This window comes from Microdochium trichocladiopsis, assembly GCF_020744255.1.
Source record: "Microdochium trichocladiopsis strain MPI-CAGE-CH-0230 chromosome Unknown B0I36scaffold_16, whole genome shotgun sequence".
NCBI lineage: Eukaryota > Fungi > Ascomycota > Sordariomycetes > Xylariales > Microdochiaceae > Microdochium > Microdochium trichocladiopsis.
Window position 1 is genome coordinate 320,515 of NW_025763559.1, and position 21,700 is coordinate 342,214.

General features: G+C 54.4%; 9 protein-coding genes across 9 annotated transcripts; 6 read left to right on the forward strand and 3 right to left on the reverse strand.

Annotated features, from left to right (window-relative positions):
* Positions 1-1,301: 1,301 nt before the first annotated feature.
* On the forward strand, positions 1,302-2,567 carry B0I36DRAFT_257037 (uncharacterized protein; the record flags this gene model as incomplete). The annotated part of the gene is made up of 3 exons (XM_046150993.1): positions 1,302-1,601; positions 1,715-1,926; positions 1,991-2,567. 3 exons carry the CDS (start codon positions 1,302-1,304, stop codon positions 2,565-2,567), a joined length of 1,089 nt encoding a protein of 362 aa, XP_046004337.1.
* Positions 2,568-2,604: 37 nt separating this feature from the next.
* B0I36DRAFT_56583 (uncharacterized protein) lies at positions 2,605-3,687 on the forward strand. Its single transcript, XM_046163033.1, has 2 exons — positions 2,605-2,709; positions 3,208-3,687. The coding sequence occupies exons 1-2, from the start codon at positions 2,707-2,709 to the stop codon at positions 3,523-3,525; spliced, it is 321 nt and encodes a 106-aa protein (XP_046004338.1). The 5' UTR covers positions 2,605-2,706; the 3' UTR covers positions 3,526-3,687.
* Positions 3,684-4,483, reverse strand: B0I36DRAFT_356452 (uncharacterized protein; the record flags this gene model as incomplete). Its single annotated transcript, XM_046157632.1, has 2 exons — positions 3,684-4,218; positions 4,296-4,483. The coding sequence occupies 2 exons, from the start codon at positions 4,481-4,483 to the stop codon at positions 3,684-3,686; spliced, it is 723 nt and encodes a 240-aa protein (XP_046004339.1).
* Positions 4,484-5,265: 782 nt separating this feature from the next.
* Positions 5,266-7,615, forward strand: B0I36DRAFT_370138 (uncharacterized protein; the record flags this gene model as incomplete). Its single annotated transcript, XM_046159875.1, has 2 exons — positions 5,266-5,957; positions 6,913-7,615. 2 exons carry the CDS (start codon positions 5,266-5,268, stop codon positions 7,613-7,615), a joined length of 1,395 nt encoding a protein of 464 aa, XP_046004340.1.
* Positions 7,616-8,337: 722 nt separating this feature from the next.
* B0I36DRAFT_341286 (uncharacterized protein) lies at positions 8,338-10,652 on the reverse strand. Its single transcript, XM_046156003.1, has 3 exons — positions 10,403-10,652; positions 10,137-10,332; positions 8,338-10,065 (listed from the first exon to the last, which is right to left on the reverse strand). The coding sequence occupies exons 2-3, from the start codon at positions 10,182-10,184 to the stop codon at positions 8,713-8,715; spliced, it is 1,401 nt and encodes a 466-aa protein (XP_046004341.1). The 5' UTR covers positions 10,185-10,332; positions 10,403-10,652; the 3' UTR covers positions 8,338-8,712.
* A 2,096-nt stretch (positions 10,653-12,748) lies between these two features.
* Positions 12,749-13,852, forward strand: B0I36DRAFT_341311 (uncharacterized protein). Its single transcript, XM_046156004.1, has 2 exons — positions 12,749-12,904; positions 12,973-13,852. Exons 1-2 carry the CDS (start codon positions 12,833-12,835, stop codon positions 13,489-13,491), a joined length of 591 nt encoding a protein of 196 aa, XP_046004342.1. The 5' UTR covers positions 12,749-12,832; the 3' UTR covers positions 13,492-13,852.
* A 129-nt stretch (positions 13,853-13,981) lies between these two features.
* B0I36DRAFT_378518 (uncharacterized protein) lies at positions 13,982-14,839 on the reverse strand (the record flags this gene model as incomplete). Its single annotated transcript, XM_046160696.1, has 2 exons — positions 13,982-14,601; positions 14,710-14,839. The coding sequence occupies 2 exons, from the start codon at positions 14,837-14,839 to the stop codon at positions 13,982-13,984; spliced, it is 750 nt and encodes a 249-aa protein (XP_046004343.1).
* Positions 14,840-16,140: 1,301 nt separating this feature from the next.
* On the forward strand, positions 16,141-17,184 carry B0I36DRAFT_356456 (meiotically up-regulated gene 113-domain-containing protein; the record flags this gene model as incomplete). The annotated part of the gene is made up of 1 exon (XM_046157633.1): positions 16,141-17,184. The coding sequence occupies one exon, from the start codon at positions 16,141-16,143 to the stop codon at positions 17,182-17,184; it is 1,044 nt and encodes a 347-aa protein (XP_046004344.1).
* A 3,443-nt stretch (positions 17,185-20,627) lies between these two features.
* Positions 20,628-21,669, forward strand: B0I36DRAFT_56651 (uncharacterized protein). Its single transcript, XM_046163034.1, has one exon. The coding sequence runs from the start codon at positions 21,095-21,097 to the stop codon at positions 21,614-21,616; it is 522 nt and encodes a 173-aa protein (XP_046004345.1). The 5' UTR covers positions 20,628-21,094; the 3' UTR covers positions 21,617-21,669.
* Positions 21,670-21,700: the final 31 nt, after the last annotated feature.

The following is a 21,700-nucleotide window of genomic DNA, read 5'->3' on the forward strand; positions in this document are numbered from 1 at the left end:
AGGCATACTCCGAGCCCCCACAAAAGCTTGGAAGCCCACAAGACCCCCTACAACGTTAGCCAGCTTACCACTCACGCGGAACGACTTCTTCAACGCCGGCCCCAAAACCCAGGCTCGCCGGTGTCACAGGCCATCAGCCAGCTCATCAAAGGTTGTCAAATGGCCATGCACAGCGCCGTGCTGCTTTCCGACGAGAACAGGCTGCTTCGCTCAGAAAACCAAAGGCGGAAGCGGAAGAGAGAGCAACGCCGCGAATACATTAGCGACGGCGGTACTCTGTCGGTTGCAGAAGGCACGGCTAGGACAAAGCGACGGAAGGAAGAGGAGGAAGAGCGGGTCAAGCGACGTCGCGAGAAGGATGAGGAGCGGGCGCAGCGACAACGAGAGAAGCAAGAGCGGGCTGAGCGACGGCAAAGAAAAGAAGAGGAGCGTGTCAAGCGGCGGAGAGAAAAGGAAGAGGAGTGTGCCAACCGACGGAGAGAAAGGGAGCACGAGTGGGCCAAGCAACAGCAAGAAGACGAGGAGCGGGTCCAACGACAGATAGACGAGGAGGCAAGCGTCCCAAGACAGCGCGCACCACCACGGTGTAGTAAATGCAGGTCCTTTGAACACAATTCCCGTAGATGTAATAGATAGATTGTCCTGATTTACTTGTTTTGTCTCTTTTGGGCTGAATTGTCGGGTGTTGTGTTCGATTTGTCTCTCCATGAGGTGCGGGTCGCGTCTGTGGGGAATTTCTGACCGAGTAGGGGGTGTGACCGGGAAGGGGGTAGATTACGTTATCAATTTGCCATCAAAATGGTTTGCAGTGTGGCTTATGTAAACCGATAGTGGGGTCGCTCGGTGCGGTTGCCCGGACAATTCAATGTCAATCCGGTTGGGCGTTATGTCATCGGATCCCACCAACATTCCTCTCCTCATTGTCTTGTCCTGCGTGATGGATCGAATCAATGTCGCACGCAGTGCTTGACAACCTCACATCGGAGTCGAAAATGCTAGAAGCGTCACCACACCAGACCCAAGACCATCCTGCCATACTCGATTGGCTTCAGGGCATTGAGGCTTCAAGTCCACCGTCCGCCGAGGCGAGTGACCAGCTAATTAAGTCGTCACCCCGCGACCGAAAACGATTTCGCGATCCTGCCGATACCGACCATACTCCTGCCAAGAGACAAGCTCTCTCTCCACCTGCTACCGAATCAGAGGCCTCGCAACGATCCTCGCGGCCACCGAAACGGTCAGTTCCTGCTATGGCCAGCGACGCAGAGGACATCGTCCAAGCTGGGGATGATGCAGCAAACATGACGACCCCGCGACCGCCGCCGCGGTCTCAACATTGGCCGCTGGCCTCACCGAACAGGCCGTCTCCAAGCCGGACGTCGTCAAGCAGATCCTCGTCAAAGCGATCGGTGTCGGCCGTCTCGAGGAACTCATCTCCGACCAAGCAGCTGCGCCTTGCCGAGCTCGACAAGAACGGCTACACCCGACGTGCCTTCCCCCTCGACACAAGCGGTCTACCGACAAGCTTGCAGGCCCTTCTCGAGAGATTAGAAGAAATCGATAGCGGCGAAACTAGACTTCCGTACGAATGGTGGGACCAGGTACAAGACTCTTCATAACCAACGGTGCTGCGACGTGTGTTGATGCATTCCGCTAACCGCCAAACGAACAACAGGCAATTTCCGACCACAAAATCCCCCAGACGTACTTCCAGTCTCTCAAACAAGCTGACCAAGAATCGCAATCGCGCTCTCGCCCTGACGTGCCACTGGCAGCCTTCATCACTCGCGTGATCCAGCGTGCTATCGAGTGCGACGAGAACAACGAGTTAGAGTGCGTCTGGAGCGATCAGGTCTATCGTCAGATCCTCTCGTGGGTACTCAGACCAAAAGATGACCTTTCTGGGCTCGTCGACTTCCACGCCTGGTATGTGCGCTCTGCTTGCGCTGGTTTCCCTTCCGCGGTTCCTTGTGCTAACATCATGGCTCAGCACCTCCTCCAGGATCAACCGCGCGTTCAGCCCCTCCACACTGCCTCCGAAGATGGTGGACTATTGCTTGGTCCTCAAATCTGGGGCTGGTAGCGACATCTCTCGCCAGATCGACATGCTACGCGCATCCCGCCCTGGCATCTCCATTAACCACACAGACTCGGGAGCTCTGTGCAAGTATCCAATCGGCCTTTCCCTTGAATTTAAGAGTCCCGAGGGCAGTACTACGGAGGCAGAGGTCCAAATGGGAACCTGGCATGCGGCACAGTTACGAAGTCTCCTTCACCAATGTCCCGACGCGTCCTTTCAGGCCATCGAGTTCCTCCCCGGCATCATCGTCCACGGCCATGAGTGGTACTTTGTCGCGACCGTTCCCCCGCGACCGTCGACGTCTCGGGATCCGTTCTTGGTCGGTGTCAATACCCCAACACTCTATTCAAGGATATCTCTTGGGTCGACATCCAAGGCCAGAGGCGTCTGCAAGATCATTTCGTCCCTACGATGCCTTGTGACCTGGCTGGAGGAAGAATATTGGTCGGCGTTCCAGAAACAGGTCCTGCAGCATCAGACGCCCTAGCATGGACGGAGACAACGGCAGGGGCTTCGACTACATTACCTGCTTGTCAGGCCCGGGCTGCCCTTTATCGCATATCTGTATATCCACCATGTTCACCGTCAACTAAGTGCTGCGTATCGTTGGCGCGTGAGGACAATGTATGGTCAGTCGAGGTATCCGTTTTTTTTTTTGCATTGTCACGAATACTTTACGGTGTCCCGGCTCTCATCCAGGCCGAAATATGCGACGCCCTACTCTCATATTATAATTGTCGCCTACCCTGAATTGTCACGAGCCCCCTGTCCGGTAGTCCCCGGCGTTCAAGTCTAATGGGCCCACTTCCCGACCACACGCGTCGAGACGCGATCAGTAAACCAGCGGACGCGACGACCTGGCTTCGTTTGTATGTTGCAAGCTCCCTAAAACTCTTGCATCGAACTGTGCAATGAGGATACAAGATCTGTTCTGCCACGAGCCGAAATGGCACATTCTTATCCGTATAGAATGCAGATCCATCTTGCACACCTCTGCTGTACGCCATGTCCAGCTGCACCATGGTCCTATCCGCCAATACGATCCCGCGGCCATACGAGCCCTCGAAAACACATTCTTTCAACTTTCCATTCTTCAAGCACCAGAGCTGATTCGTCAAACCGTCAAGCCCCTGCCAGATGCCGAGCCCATTCCACACATTCCAGTTTTTCGGGACGGAATTTGTTGTCTCCTCTGTTCTGATGATAGAGAGCGCTATGTTTGTCGAGGGCGAACAGCTTTGATGACGCACCTCAAGACGGCGCATGGGTACACTCGTGGCCGTTCGGCGGGCCGAATATGTGGCGGAGCACCTGGGGGTGTTGAAGGCCTGGCTCTCGACGGGATTGTTCGGTTCCCTATGATTTGCCAGGCGGTGTTCCACAAGACCACACACTATCAAGCTGGCGATCAACTCAGACGCGCGCTAAAGTACGGGAGGTTTTAAAAGGGTAAAATATTATATCGCATTAGTGGTACGTTGGGCGATATCTAGAAGTGTGCTATCTAGGGAACATCGCGATAATACCAGAAGTTAAAGAGCCCTTAGGTAATGGGTTCCACTCTTATAAGCTTCCTCAACTAGCCCATCCAGTTTGCCATTTCCTACTCCGTAATATCGTCCACATCGCCAACGGTATGAACTGTGAAGGGCTGGGCGACCTCTTGTACATGCCGTGGCTGAAGCCCGAGGACCCGTACTCCGTTACGGAGAGTAATGAACCTGCCATAGCGACGGTAACGCTCCTCGACGTGAGTCCACCGGAAGGCGGTCTGCTGGATATATTCGAAGGACCAGCCTAGTAGCTGATAAGGGGGCCGACCTGCCTCACCAGAAACTTCCGCGAAGGATACCTTATTGATGAATTCGAAAGTCTGGTCTATATGTGCGATTGATCGAAGTGCTATAAAGAATCTGAACCAGAAGACGGCGTCACAGTCGCTACGAAGGCGCGAGCCAGCGTGGACGAGGGTTACTTGAGTAATATAGCCCTGATGGTTCGTGATGGATTGAAGCGTCTCGTGGAAGCCGATCTGAGGGGCAAGCTCTCGTAGCTCTTGGAGAGACTCGCGCAGGCCGAGGATAGCATCTACCGAGGACGGGAAGAAGCTCTCACTAGACGTAACTATTAGTTTCTGGCTATATACTTGAATATAAGTATATACTAAAGGGGGGCTAGATTTATATTAGTAAGTAGCAAGGATGAAGATTACTACCAGGTGGGCTCGGCCGAGGCCGCTTGAGATGCTGATGCGGGAGCTGGGGTGGAAGTGCCAGGTACCCTCATCATCCTTCGTACAGAAGGCGACAGGAATCTCAGGGTATAACTCATGGATGAACCTTCCTGCGAAGATCGTTGGCATAATAGCATTCGTGTCACACGGACATATGGAGCAAGGACCATGCAGGAGGGGTTAATGCCTTACTCGTGCGGCGGTTAGAAGCAACCAACGAGAAACAACCAACAGATTAGGCAGGAGCGGGGCCCTGACATACAAAAGGCGGGAGCACCCGCCTCCTGAGATCAAGAGGAACTTAATCCTCAAGGACCTACAGTAACCCTTAAAAGATTATTAGCAATCTAAGCATCATTATGCCAAGCCCTCACAAGAGCCCTTGTTACAATTCGACATTGTTGTTTGCCGGTAGTTACTGATTGGGGAGAAAGTAGAGATAAAACAAGGGGTAGACTGCTCTCTCGCCGTTGAGAGAATGTTGTATGTGCTGGCTGAAAACAGGTGAATTGACTATATCGACAGAGGAGGAAGAGGTTTCGGGGTGGGAGGGGGAGCGCTCTTATATAGGAATTCCTCGAGGCCCTCGGTTCGTCATTAACAACTCAAGCTGTTCATTCATTGTTCCTCCAGAGCAATGATTGACTCAGCCCTGCCATTCTGGCATTGCATTACTCCGGCCGAGCAATGGTTGACTCAACCCTGCCATTCTGGCATTGTTCCTGGCAAGCAATGGTTGACTCAAGCCCTGCCATTATGGCATTGCATTGTTCCGGCCGAGCAGTAGACAGCTCGTGGTTCCAGTTCCACTGCTACTATATAAGACCTGCCCCTCGCCTCTCCTCTCTCTGTTCCTCCTCCCGATTCCGACAGATCTGTCAACCCTTCAACCTTCAATATCAACCTTCCCTCACTCATACCCACCTTTTTGTATCCAGTCCAGCCTGCCACCATGGCGACCCCCCCCTCAGCCCCTCTAGTTATCGGCCGGCAGACCTTTACCTCGCAGTGGGCCGACCCATTGAACACCGGGTCCCTCCTCCAACAGGACGAGGTTATCAACCTTGCCCGCTTCCCGAGCGGCAGCGCCCTCCTAGACCCCCAGGCTGCCGAACAGAGCAGAGACCATCTCCAAACCACCATCCTCCTCAACCATGACACTCTGGTCTTCAGCTTTTCGAGCGCTGACGAGTTCTGTCTCTTCGAATCGGCTGTAAGGGGCGCCTTCGCTGATAGCCCGATCCCTTGCCCGCGTCTCTCTATCCACCTCGCCTTCACGGATAGCTACGACCAGCTTGAGGTTATCTTCGTCCCCTATGATGAGGACGGCCGAGGCCAGGACGAGGTTGTGGGTGCCGACGAGGTCTTGGACAGATATATCCCGGCAGTGATCGGCTCGAGCCTCACGTTCTCACGCATCTACTTGTCCTTCTCTGCGGACTGGTGCTACTTCTACGGCATGGACCAGCACACGCAGCCTCTCCTCGACTCCGGCGCCCAGCTCCGCGTCTCCTTCGCCCAGCTCCGCGTCTCCTTCGGCACGCCTGAGAGCGCTACCGCCGAGCACGACATTCTTCGGGCTGTGACCGACTTTGGCGGCTTCGCCGACACTCTTGCTCCATACGAGGGACCGGACGAACAGGAGTTAGTTATTCACCATGGACTGCCATAGCACGGCAGCTGTAGCACGGTGGGATGGCATGCAGGGGAATGGGCGATGGGAGCCTCCTGCTCTGCGACCTATGTATAAATAGACCTTGATAACCAGTCAGTCAAGCCGAGGGTTAGGAAACTATGAATTGAAGCGTCTCTGCGTTCTTCTAGTCTAGTGGTTCTATATATAGGTGCTCCTATCTATGTGCTTATGCTTTGCTAAATACGTCCCCTCTTTCTGAATCCTTTCTGTCCTGCTATGCCTACCCTCCTTTCGGCGCGCGCGCGCGTGTGTACTCCCTTACGATACGGGCTGCCCCCTCTGCCCCCTGCCCCCCCCCCCCCCGGGGCGCTCCGCTACGGGCTTGGGTTGGGGTTAGGTTGGGGGTTGGGGTTAAAAAAATGGAGCCGGGCGGGTCCAACCGCCCTTGGTAGTGAACGTCATGGTAGTGGCCGTCACTCCAGCTAACCCCCAGCCCGCTGACCCACCCTTAACTATGGGCTTACCCCAAGTGGGCCCCGGTAGTGACGGTCACTACCAGGCTGAATAATGGTCAGGCACTCGAGTTGAGCCACCGTCTGCGATTGCGCAACAGCAGATAAAACCTACCATTTCAACCACGGTTAAGTCGTGCATGGCAAGTAGCCTACATAAGACCTCTACGATGCCTGATGATTTCTCACTTAGTAGAAGGCCCACAACTTTTACTACCTATTATCTTTTTCCAGAGGGCGCCAAAGATCACCAGCAACAACTACTCTACCTTCTATTTTGATTATGGCAGTTTCTCTCCCATTAGAGCTACGGCTCGCCATCTGTGACCATCTTTCTCTGCCCTGTTAACTAGCGAAAGTGAGCCGCCACTTCCGCACTCTCCTGCTCCCGTCAATCGCCAAGCAGGCCTCGGAAACTATCCCAAACCTGCTAATGTGGGCTGTGGACAAGGGTCACAGAGATCCCGCCCGCACTCTTCTGGAGGGCTAAGCCAACCCCAATCGCCGAATATCGGTTCATAACCCTGTGGCTGATCCTACGGTCCCAGGGGCCAAAACACAAGGACCACCCTAATTGCCGCAAGGGGAACAGCTTGACAGCATTGCACCTCGCCGTATCCTGTGGTCATCTTGAAATTGTGGAGTTACTCCTTGACTACGGAGCTTCAATCGATGACCCATACCTGGGTCTCTGCAACTGCGTCGCCGGGAGGCCTGGGAATAGGCCAATGGGATTAGAAGACCGCGGCATATCCGGCGATCGGTGGACGCCCTTGCACCTCGCCTTCTGCGGCGAGTTCCAGGAGATCGCCGCGCTGCGTCTGTCACGGGTGGCACAGAGAATGCCATATCCCTCGCAAGAAACTTCTATTTCTTCGCGAGAGTGCGAGCGCGCGCTCAAGAGTCACACCAAGATGGGACGGTGGGAACGGGACGGGAACATCTGCACGTGGCGGAGGGATGTTAGCGCGGACCGAGACAGAACAAATACTCGCGTTTGTCTGTCGGTCTCGTTCGCCGTCCGCGAGATGGAGACACTACCATGCCGCCAGTTCGGTCAAGCGGGTGCGATGGCCGTTCCTGCTTCAGTGTTGCCTGTCGGCGACTACAACCCGCCGCCAGACCGCTTCCTGCCATGCATGGCCCGCCATTAAGCTGGTGGGCACACCAAAGAGACTAAGCCTGGTATTCCTCCCTTCTTCCGCACTAAAACATGCTAAACGTGTCCTTGTGAACCGTATCGGCTACTGTATTCCGCATCTTGCCCAGTCGTATTTTTCTCTTCCCTAGCTGAATGACGCCAACCGGGGGTGGATGTCCGGGCCACCACGGTCTAGCCCCTGCCAGGAAGCTTGCCAGGAAGCGCACAATCTGATCGGTGCATCTCCGAGAAAGTCTTCGAATGTCTGGGCTGCGCTATGGATCAGCTTTTCCCCTGGGGCATTGACTGTGATTGTGTCGCTCCTCCGAGGACAGTCATGGCTCATTTGAGCTGTGAGCAACTGTAGTTGGAGAATTGTGGTTGGTGGACGGGTGAACGAGTCTTGTGATTCGTTTGGCGCGTTGCAACCTGTAGCTCAATCGCGAGCCACGCCGAAGAGGCAGATCATCCGAACTAATGTCGCAAGGCCTCTGTGACCTCCTATGGGGAATGTCGAAATGGTAGGCCTTGGAATTGCCCACTTCGTTAAATCATGGCTGACTATCCTGACTCCTCGCATATGTCTGTCAAATGGGAGCTGTTCGTCGAGCCTTGGCCGAATGGATATGCGCGAGCAGTTTGCCTTGCAGCCACCCCATCGCATCTGTGGAAGGGTCCCCGTGAACTCATCGTACATCATCTGTGTCCTGGCGAACGAGCAGGCGAAAAAAGTGTAGCCGCCGGGTCCTCAATCTGCTGTAGTTATCAAGCTGTTACGATTCACCGACAGACCGCCACCGGGAGCCACAGACACGATTACCATGTTATGGCATACAAACAGTCCATTTGCAGACACTATCGTGTAAAAGACAGCAGGAATCTCCCAAGGACGTACGGCCTAGGTAATTCATCTGTCTTCGAGGTACTGATAACATCCCCAGATCAGAAACAACACCATATCGACATATCGACAAACAGACTTGGCATGGAAACATTTGTGCCGTAGCCACAAAAATTCCTAACAACTCATCCAGTAGTCAATAACACACAATAACCTTGCTGTATGTTCATCGAATCCTTGTGGTCCACGAATGATTGGCCTGGCCTGAATCACTGCGGTGCAGCGGCCTCCTCCAAGATGCACTGTATTTTCTTCAGCGCTTTGCTTCGTCGACAGGGGCAGCCGCCAAGCTCCTCTAGGAGTTTCAGAGGGCCGACGGCAGTGAATATGACTCGGAGATCGGCGGCTGGTGCGGCGAGGAAGTGGCTCAACGCATCGAGACCGTCGTCGCTCATAAGCGCAGACAGCGGAACGTGCTGGTCATCATTGCCACCCCAGCGGCGGACTGCAGCCATGATGCGCTCACCGGACAGGTAAATCGCTCGTACTTTGATGGACTGCTTGATTAGCCCGTCGGCTGGGTCCACAAGCCGTGCTGCGCGTTTGGCGATGGTATTGTGGCTCGTGAGCTTGCTGCTCCGCCTGGTTCGAGAACTCGGTGGCTGGTCTAGTCGGTCTAGCCATTGGACATCCTTATAAAGACCACTAACAGTGAGACCGCTGGCGTTATAGGCAGCCTTCATACGTGTAGTGCCAGAGACGGTGGGAAGAGGAGGCCTGGGAAGTGTGGCATGGTGCAGCTGGCGGCGATGGATCTTGATGCTGAGCTCTTTGACACGGTTGCGAGTGTCCGCGCTGGTCCAGAACGCGTACGATGGCAGGTTGGCACCAAAGTCGATGGGCAGGCCATCCTTGAGTGAAGCCAAGTCGACAATCTGGTGTTCGACCAGATTCATGGTAGAATCGTCATAGGTGCACATGCGAAGCTCGAGACAGAATCCCGGGAGGTTGATCAACCGTGTCACAGTGGACATGTTGGCGCCGTCATCTTCATCGGGTGTGTGTAAGAAGATGTTCTCGATCGACGTTAATGCTCCTGACAGCATTGTCTCGGTCATATGTTGATCGAACGCACCATTTGAGTCGTAGTGGTTGGTCATGTCGATCCGTAGTGCAAAGCGCTCCAGCCGCGACGCGTGCGACAGCAGCGCCAGGATATGGTCATGCTGGCCCCGTCCGTTAATTGCAACTCCGACAGCTCGAGGATCGGGTGCTGGTCCTGTACCCGCCAGCATTGCCTGCATCTCCCCAACTGGAGGAAGCCATGACCAGTGGACAACCATGTAGCGGATTTGCGTGAGTGCTGCTGGTCTGTGTGCTGACAAGAATAGATAGAGATCGTCGAAGCTGCTGAAGCAGTGTCGCAGCATGCTGATCGGACCTCCGGCTGTCAGCACGTTGCCGAGAAACTTTATGTTGTGGATGTCGGTGATCCTCTGAGTGTCAAGGTCGTAGTGCTCCCCAGTCGCAGCTTCCCACGTGTTGGATGTCCTTCCGCCAGTTTGCGAAAGCTCAATCTCCCTTGGGGCCTCGAGCACATCCTCGCCTATGATCAACCGGATCTAGCATTGTGCGCATACAGACGGTCAACTCCGCTCATAGCCGGCACTGGAGAATATGAAGCAGGACATACCTCGGCTGGAAGGGAGAGGAGGTTCATCTTTGGGCGGGATGCCGCCATTGCCACTTGGTGTCCTCGACACTAAGGCAATGTTCGCTGGTAGCAAAGGCGGCCGCGAGTCGCAGGTATTCTCGTGGTGATTGGACTGGACTCGCTGGTTGGTATTGTGAAGTGTTGATTGAAGGAGGATGTGCGTGAGAGTCCCCGGCTAAAATTGGTCTTTGATCAGCAGCTGTTAACAAAAGGTGGCTGGTGGGAAGCCCTCATCCTCTTCTCACACCTAGCTCATTGACTGAGGGCATTCTCGCTCGGCGAAACGAACCACCGATCACAGGCTCCAAGCCTGCGCCAGCGGCGAGGCACATAGGTTGCATTCGCGGGCTGGCAGGTATGGCCAACAGCATGTTGTAGAGCCGGGCGTGGAGTGTGTGACATATTTGTGGGAGTTCTATGGTGTATGGATGTCAACTCCGTGAAGCATCTGTGGCAGCGGAAGTATTGGAAGTGAAAGGATGGCGCCAGTCGAGTGGCGGTGGTGCATGGCGCCTGACGTAGGACCTGCTTATCTGCATGTGCGAGCCTTATCGAGGCCCCGCATCTTATTGGTCCCTCGTTTTAACGTGGGATAAGAGATAACGTAATCCACAAGCAAGTGAGCCACACAAGCAAGTGAGCCACCCTTAAGGCACCCGCACGATAATGTATAAGAGAATTCAACCACAACGCCTTAAATCAATTGAAACTATGAGGAATCCTCTTCTTCAGAGGCAGATACAACTTTCTGACACGTACGAGCATTATGGCCGGGCTCGCCGCAGACGCCACATCGTCGCGCGCGCGTTTCGGGCCTCCTCGTACGACCACTATTCTGATTCGTTTCCGCCCTCAACTGCTCCGTCGCGTCGATTTGAGCCTTCAAATCTTTTGCCTGATCAATCGTTAGGGACCCTCCTTTCTGTAGCTGTTTTCTTTTCGTACGACGACGGCGGCTAAGGCGGTCATTTGCATCTCGAAGTTCGGTGAGGTCTTGGCGCATAAGGGTCTGCTCGTGCACCATCATTGTGATTCCTTTATTCAGCTGCCGCAGGCTCTCAACAATGGACGACGGTGAGCTATTCTGGTGTCGTACGATGCGATTTTCAATGTACTTCGTCTGCGATTCGGTCTCAATTGGGTTGTTCGGCGTCTTTGAAACCCAAGGGAGTGGCAGTCCAGCAGAGGAACCTGGCGGTGTTGGCGTGTGAAACTTTACATCCAGCTGCGAAATCACATAATCCGGGTCGTACGGTACTATCCCAGTTGCTCTAAAGCCTGCCTGGATGTTTGACTTTGTTATCGTAGCGTCGTACGCCTTATAAAAGGCTGGGAGGAAGTCCTCCTTTGAGATATGGGTAATATGCGCCCGTATAAGACCCTCGATTTCTTTGCCGTACGCCCGTTTTAGAGGTCCAAAACACCCAACGTCAAGAGGCTGGAGCTTATGCGACGAATGAGCAGGCATACAGAGCGTCACAATGTTCTGTTCCTTGCAGTAGAGCTCGAAATCGACGGAATGGTGGCTCTCGTAGCCGTCGAGGATAAGGAGGCGGTAGGTACCCTTCGTACGACTCTTCGTATGGAAATCGAAGTGTTTTACCCACTCTAGGCCTCTCTCGTTCGTCGTCCAACCGTTCTCTGAAAGCGCGATTACCTAGTCGGGCGGTAGGGGGCTATTTGCGGTCCAGGAGTCGAGGTGGACCTTCCCGGCGAAGATGATATACGGCGGGATTAAATAGCCGTACGACGCGATACCCTAGATTACTGTAACCCATTCCTGATTCCCTTGTTGTACAGCTCTTGGCTTCCCACGTCGATCGGAGGTTGTAACGACAGTTTCGGTGGAGATTTTACCTATCGCGAAGCCCGTTTCGTCGAAGTTATAGATGTCGTCATCGTGGATCCCGTATTTCGCGATTATGTTTTGTACGAGCTTAAACCACGCGCGATACGCGTCTGGATCTTCGCAGAGGACTCTCTGGTAGTCGATTCTTCGATTAAAACGCGTACGGAGCTCTGGTCGTCGTCGTACGAAGTTTGAGGCCCAGTTCGTTCCGACGCGTGGCGCGTGGCGTACGCGGAGGAGTCGATCCGCCATTTCTCGAACACCACTAAGTCGCGGTGGAAACGATCGCGAATCAAGGTCAAGTATGTATCGTACGACGCTGTCCTCTTCGTACGAGGTCAAATTCTGGTTATGTGGCCGGAGATCGCGTTTAGCAGGTCGGCCGGCTCGTCGTCGCTGGAGGGTTGCACGGGATACATTATACAATAATGCAGCTTGTCGTACACTTAATTCTGGGTCCGAATGAAGCGCATTAAGCGCTAGAATCAAATCGCTTTCAATTGATTGCCGTCCCATAATTGTTGGTGGAGAAAAAGGGAAAAGAAGGTGGCCTGTACGGAAATGACGGAAAGTGGCTCACTTGCTTGTGGATTACGTTATAGGTAGTTGTCATAAGCACAGATATAACTATGCTCCGTTAAGCAGTCTCTAAACTAATAGCACGTACCGCTAGCTAGTTTTGAGCCCCTTTCCTTGCCTCCAGCCCCACCTTTATAATTCCACCTCCTATACACCCTCGCTAATAGTCGAAATTTTACTATAACAACACCGCCTCACCACATAACGGATCCCGGAAACCACACGGCATATATACCCGCCATTAGTCATGGTGTCGTTCACCAAGCGGCAAAGTTCTAACGCTTCAAAAAAGGTTCTCAAGCGGGCTACAACCCGTATGGTCAGACACTGCTCTAAACTCTGCACAAAAGCTCGGGCAGGCAAGAAGAGGCTGATATACATGCGCAGATCGCCCGTAGGCTACAAGTGTTCCTGGCCCTCGCGAACTTCAAGATCAATTGCGCATGGGAAGATCTCGACTTCGACGCTGTCGAGGCTAAAGTCAATGAGAAAAGAAAGCAGATGCGGCAAAGGGAGGACTATGTGATCTGCAACTCAAACGCGAGCAGATTCAATCTCTCATACACATCCGAAGTCGACAATACCGTCTGCCCTAGTAATGGGAAGACCAACCATCTCAAGTCGGCCTACATGGGCATGATGGCGCATATGACTTTCGACCATGCCAACGCGTCTAGAAAACGGCAATATTTCACCAATCCCAACGGTCCCGACATAACGTTTACCATAGCTCCACGACGCCACTCGGTAGAGCTACAGTCGGCCATCCATAGCGCCCCTTTGGACAACCATAACGAACGGTCCGATCGCCCCGACGCCAGTGTTGATACAAACCGGTTATTCCCTCTTTGGGCACCTTCAATGCTTGACGGGAGTCTCGATAGCGCTGATCTCGTCGTGCCATAGTTGAAGGGAACGCCGCGATTTCAGCCAGTGTCACTATTACTTACCTTACTTCGTCCATCGCTACCGGTATCATATACGTTCCGGTAGTAATATTCACTAGCACACTGCTTTAAGAGCTTGCCGCAGACACGACAGTGCGGCTACTACTTAGGAACATTGGCCTTCGGCGCGCCTATTATCTGAACCTGACAAGGGCCGGACATTTAAGACCTGTATTATTGTAAATTCCGCGCACCAGCGAGCAATCTCACCCATCACTATACGCAGATCGGAAACGAACTTTCAACCCTCACCCGCCGCTATCCTATGAGAGTAGACTGTTGGGGAAAGCTAGATAAGAAAGAGTGAAACATGGTCTGGCTATGACTTTCTGTGTCGGTAGGCGCATGCAAAATGGTGCAATATTACCGATTTCAAATCCGCGACCGTCTATTGCTTTCCCGAGCGCGGCAGCCTGGTACCACTGCTGAAGATATGATCCCTATACGTATCAGCCGAAGAACCAGTACTGGGCTGTGTAAGGGACGCTCTCGGCCTGGCCGGCCCCGGTGCAGGGGCCAGCGACACCACCAGCAGTGTAGACGCGGTAGGCCAGGGTCGTGACATGCGAGGAGCCAGTGTCACCAAGCCTTAGCCAGTCGATCGTGCCGGTGCCGGTGATGCCGTTGTCGGCGTCGGCCGGAGCAGCGATGCCGTCGTTCTTCTTGCCAACAAAGAGGGCGTCGCCCATAGTGAACGTGGGAACAGAGCCGGCAAAGTAGTGATGGCCAGCAAAGCGGAGCGGAACCCGGACACCCTCGAGAGTCAGGTCCGCGGCCGCGGGAAAGGGCGCGCTGGGGTCTGCAGCGTAAGGTCGGCCAGCGTCAGCGGCAAGGTTCAGCGGGATAGCGGTGGTGTGCAGGGCCTTAACAGTCAGGGCCGCCCACGCTTCCGTGGAAAGAGCAAGAGGGCCCGAACCGGGAAAGAGAGGGGCAATATCCCAGAGAACAGCGAGAGCACCAGTGGCGGTAGCCTTCGCGCCAGCAGCGGGGCAGGTGTAATTCTGGATACCGTGACCAATAAGCACTGACTTGAAGCCAAGGGGCTCAGGGCCAGCAAGCTCCTTCGATCCTGATTATCAAGTTAGTATAAAGAGACGAGGCGGGGATAAATCGCGTCTAAACTTACCACCATGAACTGGCAGTGTAGGAGTGACAACGGGTGCTGGAGGAGGGTCACTTGGGTCAAGAGGTCCACCAGCGGTGGGAGGCCCGGGAGGCCCAGGCGGGCCAGTGTGGCAATGCCTCCGGATGGAACCGGCATTGACCGTCAGGGCCGAGACGAGGAGGATGGCTATCTGAAGAAGCATGGTAACGCGCTTTTGTTATTCTCGTAGAGCCAGAGGAGGAGATAAGGTTGGCTGGGAGAGGGACCGTTGGGCACTGATTGTATAGGAAGGTAGCAGGAGTTGGAGTCCGGGCCGGGCAGTGCGGGTTAATCAGGCGGGGCGAGGTAGGCCGAAGAATGAGAGGTCGAAAACTAGGGTTATATACAGCTTAGAGGAGCAACAGTTGTTTTGTTTGTTTATTTCTGAACTTGTTTGGTCCAAAAACTTGCTGCAACTACTGTATGCTTGATAGTACAGTACTGTACATGTAAAATGCCGGGTCACGCTCGGGAGTTTGAACAGTACAGTACAGTACTGTAGCCGTGAGAGTTGAAGCTGCACCACATACTTGTGTTCTTGGTGCCATAAAGCTTTGTTTACCTTGTTTCTTTACTTATATGTTTGTTCCACTCAGCAACTGCGCTGATAGCCAACCAGACTCGACCAAGGGCATTAGGTTCTATCCGGCATGCCTGCCATTTGCAGCCTCGGTGCAGGAGGCGCCGGGTTTTGATATGTTTGTTGTGGGGGAGGGACAAGCGGGTTGGGGTTCATACGGGGTGCATTACTATGGTATGGAGCGCAAAGCCAGAACTTGAACACATACATAGGTGTCGGCCGTCATTCAGGTGACTTTGAGTCAACCGAAACATGGTGCACCTGGTCACCCGAGCTATAACGCACCAAGTATCCCACGGCCGACAAAGATAGCAAGCAGTTATCTCGTTGCTCGCCGAGTGCCGTGCTTCATGCGACACATCGTACCAACAAGCCGACACACTAGCGCCGGCGACGGAAAGAGACGCGTAGACCGGGGCTTCGACATAGTCTCGGTGGTCACGGACTGCAGCATGGCGGTGGGCATGTTCAAGGGGTCCAGCACTGCGAGCTCGTGAGCGCCGCGAGGGCCGGTGGCGGGCACTGGGTGGGATGCTTTCGGAGTCGGGGGCTTATGAAGAGGAAACGAGACGGTACAAACAGTGAGCACGGACGACTAGGGGAACGACACACGCGTGTGATGCGTTTAGCGCTTGCGGAGTGGCATTGTTAATGACCGTCATTGTTTGTATTTGGAAGTCTGGACAATGCGCCTCACGTTTACCGGTTTGGCAGATTGCCCTCTGTCATGCCACCAACGGCCGCACACTGTGAGCAAACGGCATAATAAGATGCCTCAGGCTCGACAGTGCTGATGCGCGCCCGATATAAACATATCTACCGGTCCCTACCAAGAGTGAGCGCTAGACATTATTGGAACGGAATTCTCTTTGCCAATTCTAGACATGGGACTAGCCTTGTGCGTCGGTGGCCCGATGTTCCGCAGATCAGCCCTGGCCTTCCCTTCATCAACTCTTCGTTTACTCGATCCGCTTGCACGAGTACCTCCTTCCACCAGGAAGCTACCGGATGCCGCGTTGGGGCAGAGCCGGATTAGCTGGAAGCGAGACAACGTCGCAGGGCACGTCGAGTTCCCCAGCCATGTCCGGAAATTGACCACGAAGCGCCATGAGCACAATACCATCGAGTCGCCATCCACCATTGACGAGCTGAATGATATGCACAAGATCGCACTGGATAAGTCAGCACTCCGCGAACTCTGGAAGGTCCAGCTCAGTGCCAACCAAGACAGCCCTACCATAAGCAGCCCCTATGCTCAAAGGGCGCAATATCTCTATCATGCCGTCCATCCCCCAAACGACATGGGCCCCAAGTTATGTCAGCCACTCGACAAGCGAGACTTCAAAGCCGGCCGCTTGTACATTTTCCGCCGCGCCTCATCCCCGGGCTACGTCAAGATCGGGTGGACTATGAACCCCATCGAGCGACGCCTCAACAATTGGTCCAGGAAATGCGGCTACCGCCCGATCCTTGCGCACAGCACAGACGTCTTCAAATACACCCAACGCGCAGAGACGCTCGCGCACGAGGAGCTGGCGTGGGAGCGCCGCAAGGAGCCCCGGTGCGCGGGCTGTGGCAAAGGGCATACCGAGTGGTTCAGGGTCAGCGAGGAGAGGGCGATACAGGTCGTCGACAGCTGGGCGTCGCTCATGACGTATGAGGACTTGTATGATGAGCATGGACGCATTAAGATTAGCTGGACGCTCGCTGCTTTGGCGCTGGCTCAGGCGAACAGTGATGTCCGGATCACTGCTGAGAGGCTGCTCTACAGACATAAGGCATTGGAGATGCAGCTGAGACAGGGTTCCGTGCAAGGGGTTTACTATCTGAGGAGGATTGTGCGGAGCCTGGTGATGGCACCAACCAGTATCGCAAACCCTCCTTCTGGAGCTGGCTCTCCCGCATTCTCTAGGGGCCTCGATATTTGATAGAAGCTGCCAGCACCTGAACGGCGCGTACAACGGGTAGGAGATTTCGCCTGTGCCTAGCAGTTTAATTATAGGACACAGAGCAAATGGAATATTGTTGGAATCAAGATCGACATCAAGGGCCACGATGGCTGCGCCCTCAATCTCTAAGGTTTCCCGTCTAGGGTATAACTGCGAGACACTTCAGATAGTTTGATAGATTCAGTCAATCAGGCTATGCATCCCCAGCGCTCGTCTAACGCCGAGTTCCACTGCTCCTGAACCACAGCACCCTCCTACCAACGCCGACACTCTACATTTCAACCTTGCGATACCACACGTCCGCCAGACATAGACTCGTCAGCCCCAGTAGGACCCATCCGAACGACAGCCCAGGAATATTACCCTCCTCGCTAAATTGTGGAAATACGCACTGAAGCGCTAGATTCAATCCCAAAATTCTCTTGGTCCTTATCATAACTAAGGGCATGACTAAGTGGGTGCCGCGAGCGTCACACTAGAGACTACGACTTTGCTAGTCCTGATGGAGCATTATCCACTTCGTCAACGAGCAAAATGGTCATATCAGGGAGGAGTGAGACTCGCGATAACATTTAGACAGTATCATAGAATAGGCCCTTAGGATGCTATTACCCAGAATGTCGTTTTCGCGGCATTATACCCTCAACTGCTGTGAGATCTGGGAAGCTCGTTTTCAATCACTGGGGAGCCACAACTCTTTCGCGCCAAGCGAACAAGACAGCACATCCTCTTGACCCTCGAGGTTCAACTCACAGAGGATCATGGTTAAAGAACTCCACCGATCTCGGTATATTTCTTGCGAAGGCCTAATGGTATCTGAGGGACCAAGGTGCCACATATCCGCCGTGTCAAACGCGACGCTATCCTGCTGGCTGGGCGCAAAAGGGCTTGATCTGATCGCCAGCGAGTGCTCTTACAGGACTCGCAGTCGAGAATTATGCTCCTTCTCGATTACCGCATTCCACTGGCGCTTTCGTAATGTGACCATGGTTGCAGGACCGGCCATCTTTTTCCAGGGCGAGTTATTATTAGCGCGCTCCTCTAGAGTGAATTTCAAGTGCTACCAACTTTCAGCCAGTACGTAGTTTCTGTTTGAGTAATTATTCTCGGACAATAGGACATTGTCTCAACTCATTGAAAATGCCATGATAAGAGATTCCCTCACAAGTGTTGCACCATCAATTCGTTACTGGTGCGAGTTTGGCCCTATCCGAGAGTGCTCACACTCGCCCTAGGACACTAGTCCTTACAAAAGAGTTGATCCAGTAGAGAGTTTTATACTGTAACCTATGTTCAACCAGGATATGCTCAGCTTCTAACTGAATAACGAGACAAGCCAAGGCCCATCAGCTCGAAGACCCCCTTAAGTAATACTGTAGTGAAATAGCTGTGGGACTGGTTACAACAATGCAATGACTTTGTCATCACGGAACTAATCGTCTTGCTACATTAGCAATGAAGTTATCTATCCCAGCTCGCAAGCTCAAGCCTTTGCGTAGGAAGCACGCGGGCAGGCGTGCCTGCTTCCTCACCGCTATCGATAACAACACCTGTAGGCGGCCGATAGGAAGAGCCACGGTGGCAGCCCAGTCCTCATCGGCAGAATTCCAGTCACAATCTCTTCGTTCTCATCCCTCCATGGACATACGATGAGGCTTCGGACGCACCGGGTCACCGATCTTTAACTCTTTCGTCACAAATTGTGCCGTCATGCTCAGCGAGTAAGAGGGTCTTACAGGAGAGTACGACAGGGCAATGACTTCCTCGCCCACTGTTTTCCACTCTCGATATTGGCTGTTTAAGGATGAGGCACCGGCCACGACGCCTCGTTCTGTCTTCGATCCCGTGGTCCGTTTTGGATTGACAGCGACGAGAAAGCCGGTGATGATGTAGGCGCACCGTGGCCATGGATCAAATCAACATCAGTCTTGTAATGCTCGTTCGCCATTAGGTCTTGGAAGACAAGGTTGGGGTTTGGGAGAGTGTAACGTTTTAATTTGTCGCATTCCAGCGTTAGACACTGCTCCTTATGGCGATCCAGCTCGGCCTTGAAGAGTGCACTTAGTTGGCCATGAATGCCCCGCTGTGCGGTAACTACTACGCGATTGACAAACTGTGTAGAGATCTGTGGCTCCCCGGGGATTGAGGGGATAATATCGTTCGTGCGCACACCTGGTGATGAATGCGGTGCAAAGCAGTCCAGGGGACGTCTTTGACTTCACGACGCGACCCAGAGTACGTTCTGCTCGATAGGAATGTGGCAGTGTCGCTAGATCCTGGTTGTAGGACGAGCCACCATTCATACTTTGTTCAGGAAACCTGGGCAGGCATTCTTTCACGGTGAAATGTGTTTGCCGTGTGCACGATTGTTGGCCATCCGTTCTGGGTAGACTCATCGCTAGCTTGCCATATTCGAGTACATCTTTCTCGCCGAGAATGAATATGTGCCTTGTGCTATGTTGACGAATCGCGATTGAAATCCCGGCATGCGAATGAGCGTGCTTGCTTGGAAGCATAAGTCTACTTCCATCCGTACTTGAGCGGCGATAATGAAGACCGGAATGCCACTAGCCTCAGCTCAGAGCAAGACTCTGGATGGCTCCAGCCGCCTCCTGATCAGGGACGCGCATATCATGAGAAGCGGCCTTCTACCAACCAGATTGAAGTTCCTCCTGCTCGGTGACTATGAACAACCCTTCGGTGTTTCTTGCTCGACCACACAATGGAGCAGCACTGTCGTTAATGTCCGCCAAAATGCAGAAGACGGAAATGATATCCCTACATCATCACCACTCATTATGCAGGGCCAGCCGCCTCCTAAGCGTCCTACTGCCCACCTCCTGAGCAGGTGACAAGGCCGTCCAACGGCGTGTGCGGGTGGGGGCGGGGTCGGGGGCGATGCTACGCACCAAAGCAACCGCTCAGTATCGTCAAAAGATGCTCCGGCAGCACATTTGGCCCTTCTCGCAAGGTCGAAGCACAGGGGTCTCCTCAATGTTCTTTCTCGCTGAGCGGCTAGCCCTGCGCTCCTTCATGGCTGCGAGCTATTAGGTGAGCTGGCGACCCTCAACGCTAGCATCGGGCAGATAGGCCAGTGACTCACACTAAGTGGAGGGGTGAGGGGCGCCTCCTGACCTTGCCGTGGTGCGCTGCCGTTGCGCAGTGCTCCGCCAGGCTTGACTTGCCGCGCAATCGTCTGGTGTCTGCATGCGATATGATTTCTATTCAAGCTCTTCCAGTAGCCTTAGCGCGTGTGGGGCACCGCTGCACGGTGCACGTCGCGATTGAATGCGGGCAGTCGCGCGGGAAACCTTGCCCCTGTGTGCTTAGGCTGCGCGGCGCTTCGGCATCCAAAAAAGTGAAACGGCGTACGGCACAGCTACAATGTCACTATTCGTTAGACAGAATTGGCATGGACGCTACTTTGGCGTGGGAAAATGAGACCGGCAGTCGCGATTGTGACACCGGAGTAGAAATACACTTCTAGAGGGTAAGGATGCTAGAACTTTGGCGCCCCGGTCGACCCCTTGACTATGGCGCTACCCCAACTTACCCCTGGTAGTGACGGTCAGTACCGGCCTGAATGATGGACAGTAGGAGGGCCGCACGGCACCCCGAAGAGGAGGAATTTTAAAGGGTCCACGCCAGGCCGCCTCCAGTCACGGGGGTGAGCTACAGCAGACGTCCGATAGCTGCTCCCTCTTTCTGCGCCATAACTATCGCGGCGACAGCGATCAGGCGAGCAACCCAGAACACCATCATCCGGTTCCAGACGACAGAGGAGAGCAGACTGGAGTGTGTCCTGCCGTGCCGCCACAAGCGGAGGAGAACCGGGCACGCACACCCACACTGCCAGTCGACGAGAGCACCAGCGAGCTCGAACCGGCAGATGCCGAACCACGCCTTCAGCAGTCTCAGAGCCCAAGCGGCGGCGCCTCCGGCCATGGGGTTGATGCGCAACAGAGGTCCGGCAGCTGTGGCCTGTCTCAACATCGCGATCACCGTGACGACAACGATCAAGCGGGCGGCCCAGAACAACGTCCTCTCGCTCCAGACGACGGAGGAGAGAAGAACGATGAAGAGGGCCCGGGCCCTCCCGCGCAGCCGTATGCACGAGAGAGTGTGGCGGGTCTACCCACGCTGCCGGACGATGGAGGAAATGACGACCATGAGCCGGCCGGTGCCAGCCCACCCATGCAGCCACCCGCCGGCCGAGACCAGGCCAATTTGCAGCACACTGCCGGCCGCTGTGACGCAACGACTGGCGGAATGGCCTCGCAGCGCGACCTCAGCCGTCGTCGACATCGCAATACCGATGATGAGGAGGACTACTGTCCTAGTGTGTACAGCGACACTGAACACAGCGAGGATGATGTTGTCCGGCCGCCGCGGCGCAAGCGCCGTAGGGTGAGCACCGTGACCACCGCAACGGGCGGAATAGCTCAGCAGCGGACCGTCTGTCCTGCGGCGACTCTTCGTCCCGACGCCCTAGGCG